Source organism: Grampus griseus (genome assembly GCF_964374135.1).
Source record: "Grampus griseus genome assembly, chromosome: 6".
Classification (NCBI taxonomy): Eukaryota; Metazoa; Chordata; class Mammalia; order Artiodactyla; family Delphinidae; genus Grampus; species Grampus griseus.
The window spans coordinates 19,503,342-19,515,738 of NC_139000.1; the positions used below are offsets into that span (position 1 = coordinate 19,503,342).

Sequence of the window (12,397 nt, forward strand, 5' to 3'; positions counted from 1 at the left end):
AGGCAGGCGAGCGTGGTTGTTTTGTATGTAAGCAAGACCAAAATGAAGATGATAAGCAGAAAACTGTGGAATTTTGTGCTCTGTGGAAAGCACCCTAATTGGTTCAGGATGAAGGTTTGGTTTCCTTTTCCTTCTCCCTCCAGACCCAGCTACTTGGGGATGCTGCCGTGCGTGGGCCAGCCTGCTTCCTGACTTGGTAACAGGGCACCGCTGTGACCTTCATAATCAAGTGACAGGGACTCTATTTCATGTACTTAAGAGGAGAAACTTTCCTTCATTCCTGAAAGGATTTACTTTAGGAAACGCGATATGATCTGATAAGATTCTTGAAAACTCTTTTAAAAAATATTGATCATCAGTTTCTTGGTGACACCTGGGAGAAATTTTGATATGAATGGTGAAATTTTGACGATATCTCATGAATTGAGCGAAAATAAAACCAAACTGATTCATCTTTTAAAAATAAATAAATAGATAAATAATAAATAAGGGCCCTTGTGTTCAGCACCACACTCCTGGGTCCTCACCACCCTCTATTTACCTGAACTCCTCTTCAGGGGCCTCCGCTTCGATGTTCCTTAAACAGATCTTTGGCTTGCAGTGGGAACAGCAGGTGTTATCAAGTTCCTCATCTTTCTAGAGTGGTTCAGATGCCCCTTCCAGGTAGCCTTCCCAGACTTCCCCACTGGAGAAGGAAGCTTCCCTGTGCTGGGCTCCCACAGCACTCAGTGCATATAGTCATCCATCCTGGCACAGGTGCTGGGAATGATAGCAAAGGCCCTTCCAACCAAGGATCAACTCAGGGCAGTGGTCGGCCGCGGCTCAACTGAGGCGGGCACAACATGAATGAACGAATGAACAAACGAACAAGCGAATGACAACCTGACTGTACCACAACAGACGCTTTATTGATGCAACTGAGGGAAAGAGCTGAGATACGAAGGGTGAGCCGGAGGCTGAGGATGGGCCCGCAGAGTCCCCAAGGTCCTAACCCAATGCTAGGACCCTTCCTCTTCCTTCTTCCTTTCCTCCTCGTGCTGCATATGCAGTGGCCCGCACAGATCCTGGTGGGAGAAGACAACACATGATCGGGGGGGGGGCCAGGGGGTCTTCTGGGGGAAGAGGGAAGTAAGCTCTGGACTGTAGCTCCAGCCCAAGCAGGGCTTCAGCTGGGTGACCCTCTCTCTCTGGGTGATTCTCTCTCTCTGAGTCTCAGCTTACTCACCTCTGAAATGGAGGCTCAAACCCTTAACACCTGGCATGTCTGAGCACTTGTGACTTGCCATGCCCTTCTGTTGATCTCCTGGATTCCTCACACCATTTTTTTTTCTTTTATTTTTTTGCGGTATGCGGGCCTCTCACTGTTGCAGCTTCTCCTGTTGCGGAGCACAGGCTCCGGACGCGCAGGCTCAGTGGCCATGGCTCACGGGCCCAGTCGCTCCACGGCATGTGGGATCTTCCCGGACCGGGGCACGAACCCGTGTCCCCTGCATCGGCAGGCGGACTCTCAATCACTGTGCCACCAGGGAAGCCCCCTCACACCATTTTGAAGATGACGAGAGTGAGGGTCATGGTGACCTGCGGCCTGTCCGAGGTCCCCCGGCCAGTGGACGGGGGCAGCAGGCTGCTGGCCACGGGACCAACTCCAGTGTCTGTGTTCATACGCCTTTTCCCGGGGTTCCCGAAAGCAGGGGATGATTTGTGCCACTGGTGGTCACGGGAAATGACCTCTGGTGGCACAAATCTGTCTAGATGGAGACGTTTTTATTTTAATAATCATGAAAGTATTTCACATGTATCCACAAACGTGTAACCAGTTTTTGGTTTTCGTGACCAGTTTAAATCAGCTCTGTGATTTCAGATATTATTACACAGGACAAGACCATGTAAAGCCTTGCATTCAACACAGGTTTAAAGGAAAGTATTAAGAAGATTATACAGATAATGCTCAAAAATTGGGACGGTGGCCCTGGACTTGCAGTTTGGGTGACACCTAAAACCACAAGACTGATTCCCCATCACACAGACATTAGAACACTGGGGGTGTGGCAGGCAGCTGTAAGTGATCATTCCCCGTGTGCGTGTCTCTTTCCCAAGTTCACCACACCTTGGCTATGCTCTTCCCCTCCTGTTAGCCTTTACAATCCTCCCCACCTGCTCCAGGCGTCCTCCCTGATTCCCAGTGACTTCCCTCCTGGGCACGCGTCCATCACCCGGGGGCCCTGCAGTGAGGCAGGTGGTTAAACAGGATATCCTGCCTCGCTGTGCAGCTTTGACTGACAGCTTCCCTCTCTGGGCCTCTGAGGCTGCCCAAGGTGGGACCACCCTCAGGGTGGCCACTGCCCGGTCCTCCTCGCACTTACCTTTTTCTCATCGCTGTATGTGATTTCTGACTCGTGAATGCCTATGCACTTGATGCCATCAAGGAACTCTTTCTTCTGCTCCTGGGTCACCTCTGGCTTGTCGGCTACAGGATGGAGCAAGGGGGCCGGGTGAGGATGATGGGGGACCTAAGTGGGAGGCCAGGGAGGGCTGGGGTGCTGGGGGTCCCGCCCGAGTAGTGGTGGTCCTGGGGTGAGGCTTGGGTGGAGTGGGAGTTTGAGGTGTTTACCATAGAAGGACATGCCCACGTTCTTCTTGCCGTTCCAGGAGGCAGAAAGAATGAAGGTCTTGGGGTGCTTGGTGAGCAGCAGGTCAGCAAAGTGTTCCTTACCCGACTCTGGAGGAGAGAGCCTCTGATGAGACCACGGGGGCGGCACAACAGTTCCTGTCTCACGGGGGAGGAACCTGGGTGTGCCCAGGGCCACACAGCCAACCAGTGAAGACCAGGGGTTGTCTTAGGCCACTGGTCACTCGCTCCTCCTGTGTGCCAGGCTCTGCACTGAGCACTCTCTATGTGTGGAATCATAGGAGCCTCACATGGACCATGGCTGTTAGAGCCTTTCTCCCCATTTTACAGATGAGGAAATCAAGCCCAGACAGGAGCCTTGGGGCTGCAAAGTGGTGTCCGTTCAATTCCGTCAGCATTTGTGTGCTCCTACTAGGAGCCCTCTCTGCAGTGATGGTGGGGAAATGGGCGAAGTCACTGCCTGCCCAATGCAGGCTCCCACCCTTAGCTCCCCGAAGATAAGGAGTTTTCCCCGAAGATAAGGAGTAGTAGACAGAGAGGTAGGACTGGAGCCAGTCTGGGGTTTAGATCCTATTTCTAATTATAAGCTGTGTGACCTCGGGGAAACTACTTGACGTCTCTGTTTCCTCATCTGGTCACTGTAATGTCCTCCTAGGGTTGTTTGTGAGTATTAAGGGGATTAATCCATATAAAGCACTTCAAACAGTGCCTGGCACATAGTAAGAGCTCAACAATGTTGGCAGTTATTACTGATTATTTGCTGTGTGCAGGCACTGGGGCCACAGAGATATAAAAGGTGGGCCTGTCCCGTGTTCTCTGTGTTCAAAGCCCCCAGGGCCTCAGTCCAGGCCCCCGTCTTTAGGCTGGACAACCCACCATCTCCCCACTCCACACAGCAGCCCTCCACCTGAGGGCTGGGACTCACCGTATATAGACAAGGTCCCATTCTTGCGATAGACCGTCACGGAGCTGGAGTTGTAGACGCACTTGTTCCCACTACAGTCAGACAGGAGAGGGGAGAAAAGCAGTAAGATGGTCAAGAAGTGGACGGTCACCCATCTCAGTCATTGAGGGCCAAGAGTCAGGTGGCAGTTGGAGTCAATTCCCCCCATCCCCCCCCCCCCCCCGCCTAGTCCATCAACGGGAAGGCTGAGGCCGGGAGGGAAGATGGACTCGCTCAAGGTTTTTCTGCAGCTGGGAGTGGAAGCCGGAAGCTGAGGCTGAGGGTGAATTGGTGTGTGGGGTCTCACGTGGTCTGGTACTCTCTGAGAATTATCTTGTCTTCCGCGTGCTTGGGCTCAAAGTAAAAGAAAGCTGCCTGGATCGATCTAGCCGACTCGTTGTACTCGGGGTTTCGGAAGGCTGAGCCGATATAAAACCACTTGCCAGAGAGCTGGGGAGAAGCCAGGAACTGGTGATGGAGGCTGGAGCTGAATCCTTGAGAGTCAGCTGGGATGAGACTCAGCAGATCTCTCTCCTCATTTTACAAACAAGGAGACTGGGACCCCAGATGAGGAGTGGACGTGCAAGAGCTCACTTGGAGGACCAGACATCTCCCCTCACCCCACCCTCACCCCTGGGCAGCCCCTCCTTGCCCAGTGCAGAATTGTTCCCTGTTGAGGAACCTTGCAAAGAGGCGTCGGAGTTTGGAGGCAAAGAAATGCCTCCAGAGGCTGGTCAGAATTTCACCCCAGGACCCAGGATAGAAAAGGATGGCATCAGGAGGGCAAAGGGAAGCCCAGAGATGGAAGCAGCTGCCCATGGCACTCAGGGACTTGGGCACTCACCCTGTCCAGGGTGGCATTGGTGATGGGCACCACCGCCGTCAAGTTGGCGCACGCCGGACTCTGGGCGTCCAGCAGAGGAATGAGGCTCAGGACGGCGAGGGCCCAGGGCAGCACCATGCTGAAACCACAAGGCACCTGCCGCCAGGAAGACTGGTGGCTGGAGGGTGCCAGTGACCTTTAAAGTAGCTGTGGGCGGGGCCCTGGAGGCAAGCTATGACACAATCTGGTGAGCTCTTGGAAAAGGTCTTACACAAAACCTTCCCTCCATCCCACAAAGCCAGCTATAGGTAAAGCCCGCAAGTCTAATTTGGGTCCCTGACCTGGAGGAGTTACAAGGGTCCAAAGGTCTGGCTGTTCAAAAGCAAGGTGAATGTGGGCCGGCCTGATATTAGTTAATGTGTTTAGATATTGATAGAGGGGCCTGTCGGCAAACTCTCCTGTTTTCATTCAATTCCTGTCCTACTAAGCGCCAAGACTTGAGAAGGACCCAGCCATAAATCATGGGCTGAAGGCAACTTAGAGAGTTCCCAGGTGAGCTAGGGGAGGGGGGAATGAGCGGGGGAGGTGTTGAGGGGTGGGAGGTGAGGGCAAACGTGGGATCAATTCCAACTGAGTGTGGTGACACCTGTGAAAGAGCAAAAGTCCAGAGGCCCCCAACCCAGTCCTGGAGGCAGGGACCTTTCCAGAAGAAAGGGGCGTCTAAGTTGAATGTCTATTTCCAGTAAATGTTTTACTTGAATCACCTCTCAGTATCTAAAACAGGAAATTATCTCTGCGATATCCCCACCCCCTGCTATATGAGCTCGCCTCTCTTTTCACCCATATATTCCCAGCCCTGGGACAGTGCCCAGCAAGTAGTGGATGCTCAGTATATACCATGGCATAAATAATTCCATTGTCCATTTGCATTTCTACATGACGGGGTCAAATCTGTATTCGAATAAATAAATACTTTCCAAAAGTACTATTATGATAAGCTTACAGTTTTGTATTCTTATTCATTTCATGTATTTTGAATACTTTTTCATGTGCTAGTATAGTCAGCAGTTGTAATTTGAATGGATGCATAACCTTTCATTCACTTCTTGGATTCTAACTTCCTTGAGCATGTCCTCCCTTTATATTTATAGCACTTTATTTTATTTTTTCCAGGTTTATTGAAATATAGCTGTCTATAGCATATTATATTGTGATTTTTCCTCTGATGATATGTGTCAGAGAGCATCCAAATTTCTTTCAAGAGAAAGAAAAACATATGTCTTTAAAATGCAAGACTTTAGCAATATTTAAAATTGCCCCCCAGATACACACATAAATAAATAAAATAGCCCCCAAACTAGAAACAATTCAGATATCCGCCAACAGGAAAATGGAAAAACAAACGGTGGCATTTTCATACAATGGAATATTACTTAGCAACAAAAAGGAATGAACTACGGTTACATGTAACAGCATGAATGCATCTCAAAAACATTATGCTGAACCAAAGAAGCCAGACTCAATAGTGCACGGACTGTATGATTCCATTTATACAAAGTTCTAGAACAGCCAAAACGAATTATAATGGTAGACATCAGATCCGTGGTTGCCTTGTCATCTGACTGCCAAGGGGCATGAGAGAACTTTCTGAAGTAGATGACCATGTTCTGTATTTTCATTGTGGTGATGTTTACACACGTATGTGTATTTGTGAAACTCTTTGAACTGGAAACCAAAAATGTGTGCATTTTACTGTAAGCCAATTATACCTCAATTAAGTTGATTTTCAAAAACCTCTCCCCCAAAAGAGAGAAAACAAAAACGTGATAAACCAAAGAATACTAACGATTTTTAATGCTGCACCAGTCTAGCAATGCAGAAATGATTCTTTCTCTACGTCCTTGTCAGAATTGGAATTTCCCTTCTTTTTCTTTTCTTTTCTTCTTCTTTTTTTTTTTTGCCAGCTCAGTTAGTGTTTTGACTTTGCATTGCTCTAATTGGAGTCTTGCAAAATGACTGGAGCTCTTCAAGAGGGAAGAGTGCGGGTGAGGGAGAGTGTGGTATGTGAAGGACCAGGATATGCTCTGTGTGGCTGGAGCCTGTGATGGGGTCGGAGCGATGGGGGCTGATGCTCGGGGACGTTGATGGGAACCCGAGCTGCAGAGCGCGGAAGCCAGGCCGAGGAGTTTGCAGTGGAGTCTGGGGGTGTTGGGGAGAAACGGAAAAATTTTAAGTGAGGTGGAGGGGGGTTGACTAGTCAGACTAGTCAGGGGATGGGGAGGGCAAGAGCAGGAGAACTTGGCAGAGCAGTTGGGCAGTGGCATGGTCCAGGTGTGAGATGATGAGACTGGGCACAGATTCAAGACACTGTTTTATGGAGATGCTGAACACCATGTGGGGACGATGCCACTTTAGACCTGGGCCACTGGGGCTCCTACCTGCAACCCAGAGCTTTAGCGGCCCTCACATACCACACACACACGGACACACACATACAAGGACGCACACATGCAAAGTTCGTTCAGCAACACACAAGCACCTCTGTCACTTGGGGTCTGGTACCTGGTATTGGCACAGGGTGACCCATAACCCGAAACTTCCCTCGTCACAACCAACCGTGTTCAGACCCCAGGGGAAAAATGCTTCCCATCTTGTACTCTATCCTTGAAATATCAGGCATTTGGACATTATATCCAAAGGTCCTGAGGCTTTGCGGGTGATGCTACTGCTGATAAAGTAGACAGACACCACTTCAGAATTCAGGGAGGACTTGAGTGGACTTAGAGGTAATGAAACTGGGCAGGACCCTGCGGGGGCCCTCCTGGGTTAAAAACGGAAAAAAACAAAACAAGTCTCTTCTTTATAGAAAGAAAACAAAATGAGGGAGGGGAGGCTTTAGTCTCCTAGGCCTTCTCTGAGTCCCAAAGAGCCGGCTCAAGCAGTTAATCATTAGGGCTGTAGAGACACAAGACTCCTCGTCCCTCCTGAAGGGATGTTGGTAACAATCTCATGCATATCTTTGATCTGTTTTGCAGAAACTAAGACTCCAACCCAGGTGGAGGATGGTGACTACATCCTGACCACAAGCACATAGACCCCAAACTAGTTGGAACCAGAAGGTTGATGATAAAGATTTCTGAAACATCCGCTTGTTACCTCACTACCAACCAATCAGAAGAAGGTCCATGAGCTGATCACGCATCCGACAACCGCTAACACATATACATGGAATTTAAGAAAAAAAAATGTCATGAAGAGCCTAGGAGTAAAGACACAGGAATAAGACAGGAATAAAGATACAGACCTACTAGAGAATGGACTTGAGGATATGGGGAGGGGGAAGGGTAAGCTGTGACAAAGCGAGAGAGAGGCATGGACATATATACATTACCAAATGTAAGGTAGATAGCTAGTGGGAAGCAGCCGCATAGCACAGGGAGATCAGCTCGGTGCTTTGTGACTGCTTGGAGGGCTGGGATAGGGAGGGTGGGAGGGAGGGAGATGCAAGAGGGAAGAGATATGGGAACATATGTATATGGATAACTGATTCACTTTGTTATAAAGCAGAAACTAATACACCATTGTAAAGCAATTATACTCCAATAAAGATGTAAGAAAAAAAAAAAACAACCCTCTCCCATTTACCCTCCTTGCCTTTAAAAACCTTGTGCCCCAGCCAGCTAATGAGATGGATTTGAGACAAGTCTAGGTCTCCCATCTTCTGTGTTGACACCTCCTCGATTCGTAAACCTTTCCCTGCTCCAGACTCTGACATTTCATTTTGGCCTCACTGTGCGTGGGGCGTACGAACTTGGGTTCAACAACAGAAAGACAAAAGACAGTAAACTTTCTCATTCTTCCCTCTCAGCGTAAAGGCAGTAAGTTCTTGCCACATTAGCTCTTGCTTCCCAATAGTATTGAGAATCCATTTTTTGGTTTTTTGCAACGTGTATTTGGGGAGACCCTCCTGATTTAGAAATAGGCAGTATTTGCAAGAGTTGCACATGGTAGCTGAGAGGTACTTTGCAATATGAAATCATTCGTATTCCTGTTAAATTCATGTGTAGGTAGATGGAACACACATTAGGCGTGAATCTGATTCTTGAAATCAGCAGCTAGAGGTTGAATGCTAGCATTGTGAATAACTTACAGCTTTATAAAATTTTTGAACAAGACTTAATCCATTGATTAAATTTCCAAAACTTAAATTGTAAAGAGTCAGCTTTATTTTAAAACTTTTGATTTATAACGTTTAGTTATTTAGACCAATGGTCTTTGGGCCTTCCTTTGTTCGTGCGAAGAAATGCTAGGGTTGCCTATGTGGGGGAAGGGTGAACAGGGAGGGTCGGTAAGGAGCAGGACTCCGTCTTGCTTTTACCCAGAGCAATTCAGCTCTGGCCTAACCTGCATGCCTCTTGAAGCAAAACCGCAGACAGTGAGTGCGATATACAGTAAGTCTAAGTCCCCTACATATGAACCTTCAAGTTGCGAATTTTCAAAGATGCGAACGTGCGTTCCATCCATGTCAGGCGTGAGTGACATTGCAGCTTGCCCTCTGTCTCCTGTTGCTGACGATCCTTCAGCTCTACCATCTCCCACCCCCTCTCCCTCCTCCAGTCAGTAACTCTTCTTGCCTGTTCACTCGATGTCAGCCCCTGGGTGCCAGCTGTTGTACTGTACTACTGTACTTTTCAAGATACCATACTGTAAGATGAAAAGTGTTTTCTTTATTTTTTGTTTGTTTTTTATGTATTATTTGTGTGAAAAGTATTATAAACCGATTACAGTACAGTACTATATAGCCGATTGTGTTAGTTGGGTACCTAGGCTAACTTTGTGGACTTACGAACAAATGGAACTTAACGAACATGCTCTCGGAACGGAACTCATTTATATGTAGGGGACTTACTGTAATACAAAATACATACTTGGTCTCTACCTCCCTTTCCTGGCACACAGCTCATAAAACTCTTGGGCTCTTCAAAGTGATACTTGTCTTTTTGTATGCTAATAAGATGTCTCTTGGGTGGGGGCTCCTGGATAGACTCAGGATGCGAGCTGGTTATCAGGGGAACCAACTTTGTGATTAGAGGGTTGGAACTTTCAGCCCCACCCCCTCACCTCTGGGAAAGGAACTGGTGCTGGAGATTGACTTGGTCACTAATGATGACCAGTGATTTAATCAACCATGCTCACGTAATGATGCTTTCAGTAAAGTGCTAAATGATGGGATTTGGAGAGCTTCCAGGTTGGGGAACATGTGGAGGTGCTGAGTAGGTGGCCAATCCTGTTGCCAAAATCACGACTCTCTGTGCCGGATGCCGAACAGAATTACGGAGACAGAGATTTTGGAAGATAAGAGAGGTGGCTTTATTCCTTTGCCAGGCAAAAGGGGAAAACACAGCCTCAAGAACTGTGCCCCCCTCCTGGGGAATTACAGGGGTTCTTACAGGTGGAGTTCACAGTCCGAAGTGAGTGATAAGGATCAAAATGGTGAAGGTCTTGCATTCTTCTTCTTGCATTATTTCAAAACAATCACCGCTGGCGTCAGGCAATCCGATAACCCTGGGTTATCAGCCTGTGACCTTCTTTCTGAAATGCAAACAGCTACAAGGGGTGATTTGCTACAAGAGTGTGTAGGGAGAATAAACACTAGAATTCACAGAGAGAGTTAGGGAGTGATTTATGCAGGACATAATTCACACAGAGAGTTAGGAAGTGATTTGTGAAGGATGTAATTCCCATAAAGGCTAGCTTTGTGAAGGACAGATCTAGTTACAGATACTAGAGATTAGTAACAGTTCAAGTAAAGCTAGGAGTGATTAACTCTTTCAGGCCCGTTTATGTTTCTTCTCTGTTCCCTTTACTTTCCTTGTTCTCAGGAGAAGAAAAACTTCATTTCTATTTTACTGCAATCCAAAGAGGGCCTGGAAGCCCCAAACCCTTTCCCACATACCTTGCCCTATGCGTCTCTGCTATCTGACTGTTCCTGAGTTGTATCCTTTTATACTAAACTGGGAATCTAGTAAGTAAACGATTCTCCTGAGTTCTGTGAGCTGTTCTAGTAAACGGCCAAACCCAAAGAGAGAGGGTCGTAGGAACCTCTGATTTACAGCTGGTCAGTCAGAAGCACAGGTGACAACCTGGATTTGTGATTGGCATCTGAAATGGGGACAGTCTTGTGGGACTGAGCCCTTAATCTGCAGGATCTGATGCTAACTCAACTCTGGTTAGCGCTGAAACCGTGTGCCCCTAAAACCGAGTTTCTTTACTGAGTTTATGATTAATCTCTCTATCCAAAATTTTATTTCCTTTCTGTGCAGCCCCTGTTCCCCTTGGGATTGAGGAGTAACAAAGAAAAGGGGAGACTGAAACTGAGCAGGACCCTGCAGGGTCTTGCTCGGTACAAAAGCCTCTTCATGGCCCCTGTTTCTTTTTTTCCTTTAATATTTATTTATTTGTTTGTTTGTTTGTTTGTTTATTTTTGGCTGCACTGGATCTTCGTTGCTGTGCGTGGGCTTTCTCTAGTTGTGGCGAGCAGGGGCTACTCTTCGCTGCGGTGCACAGGCTTCTCATTGCAGTGGCTTCTCTTGTTGCAGAACACGGGCTCTAGGGGCGAGGCTTCAGCAGTTGCAGCACTTGGGCTCAATAGTTGTGGCTTGCGGGCTCTAGAGCGCAGGCTCAGTAGTTGTGGCACATGGGCTTAGTTGCTCCGCGTCATGTGGGATCTTCCCGGACCAGGGCTCGAACCCATGTCCCCTGCATTGGCAGGCGGATTCTTAACCACTGCACCATCAGGGAAGCCCTGTCCCCTGTTTCTTGCTTGCTGAAATGAAGGACCTTCCTAAGCCTTCCCCGAGTTCCAAAGAGGAGGCTCAAGCAGTCCTCCTGAAGGGATGTAGATAACAATCGGCTACATATCTTTGAGTGGTTCTGCAGAAACTAAAGCCTGCACCCAGGTGGAGGATGGAGACTACATGCTGACCACAAGCATGTAGACCCCAAACCAGTTGGAACCAGAAGGCTGATGATAGAGATTCCTGAAACATCCCCCTGTTACCTCACCATCAACCAATCAGAAGAAGGTCCACGAGCTGATCATACATCCTAAGATCCTCTCCCTTAACACTTTCTTTTAAAACCCTTGCCTGAAAGCCATTGGGAAGTTCCAGTCTTTTGAGCATGAGCTGCCCATTCTCCTTGCTTGGCACCTGCAATAAACGCTGGACTTTGCTTCACCACAGCCCGGTGTCAGTAGATTGGCTTTGCTGCATGTGGGGCAAGTAGACCCAAGTGTGGCTCAGTAACAGTGTCAGCACTGAACTGAGGCCTAGGACACTCAGCTGGTGTCTGGAGAGTCAGAGAACCACTTGGTGTTGGAGAAAATCCACACGCTTGGTGGCCAGAAGTCTAGTGAGCAGAGGAGAGAGAAATGAAAGTTTTCCCTTACAGTGAGTAAGCGGAGTTCCTCTCCTGGGAAGCAGTGAGTGGTCCTCACCGTCCTCAGCCTCAGGCTGCCCCTTGAGGGGCTTCTCACTCTCCTCCCAAGAGGCTAGCCAAGTAGCTTCTCCAAGCACACCCAGCACTCACCCTGACACAGTACAATTTCCTCTACCTTCTTACATTTTAAGGATGCTTTAGTACCTCCATGAATTGAAGTCTTGGGCAGCCCTCCCCAGCCTGCCTATCTGTCCCTGGCACAATGTCAAGAGAAGTTTGGCAGGAAAGAGACAGAAAAGCAATCAGGGCAGTGTACGATGCTGGTAAAGAGTTGTCCTGGTTCTACCACTTGCTAACTGTGTGACCTTGGGCAAGTTACCTAACTTCTCTGTGCCTCAATTTCCCTACTTGTAAAATGTGGATAATAATAATAAACTCCACTTCATTGGATTGTTATGCATAGTCAATCAGTTCACATTTAGACGAACTAAATATCAGATGAAACAAATTTGCTTCTAAGGGTCCTTCTATTATAATAACCATCATCATCTGTTTAATGACA

General features: G+C 48.0%; 1 protein-coding gene across 1 annotated transcript; it reads right to left on the reverse strand.

Moving 5' to 3' along the window:
• Positions 1-897: 897 nt before the first annotated feature.
• ORM1 (orosomucoid 1) lies at positions 898-4,554 on the reverse strand. The gene is made up of 6 exons (XM_082657507.1): positions 4,417-4,554; positions 3,880-4,022; positions 3,555-3,625; positions 2,612-2,719; positions 2,364-2,467; positions 898-1,064 (listed from the first exon to the last, which is right to left on the reverse strand). The coding sequence occupies exons 1-6, from the start codon at positions 4,531-4,533 to the stop codon at positions 999-1,001; spliced, it is 609 nt and encodes a 202-aa protein (XP_082513633.1). The 5' UTR covers positions 4,534-4,554; the 3' UTR covers positions 898-998.
• Between the last annotated feature and the right edge of the window lie 7,843 nt (positions 4,555-12,397).

What these genes read in the sequence shown, in the direction of transcription:
- ORM1 (XM_082657507.1), bottom strand. Translation starts at nt 4,533, where the DNA reads ATGGTGCTGCCCTGGGCCCTCGCCGTCCTGAGCCTCATTCCTCTGCTG. An exon ending in TGGGACCTTGTCTATATACG is followed by an intron (nt 2,720 to 3,554) that starts GTGAGTCCCAGC and finishes TCTCTCCTCCAG; the next exon opens with AGTCGGGTAAGGAACACTTT. An exon ending in CATACAGCGATGAGAAAAAG is followed by an intron (nt 1,065 to 2,363) that starts GTAAGTGCGAGG and finishes TTCTCCCACCAG; the next exon opens with GATCTGTGCGGGCCACTGCA.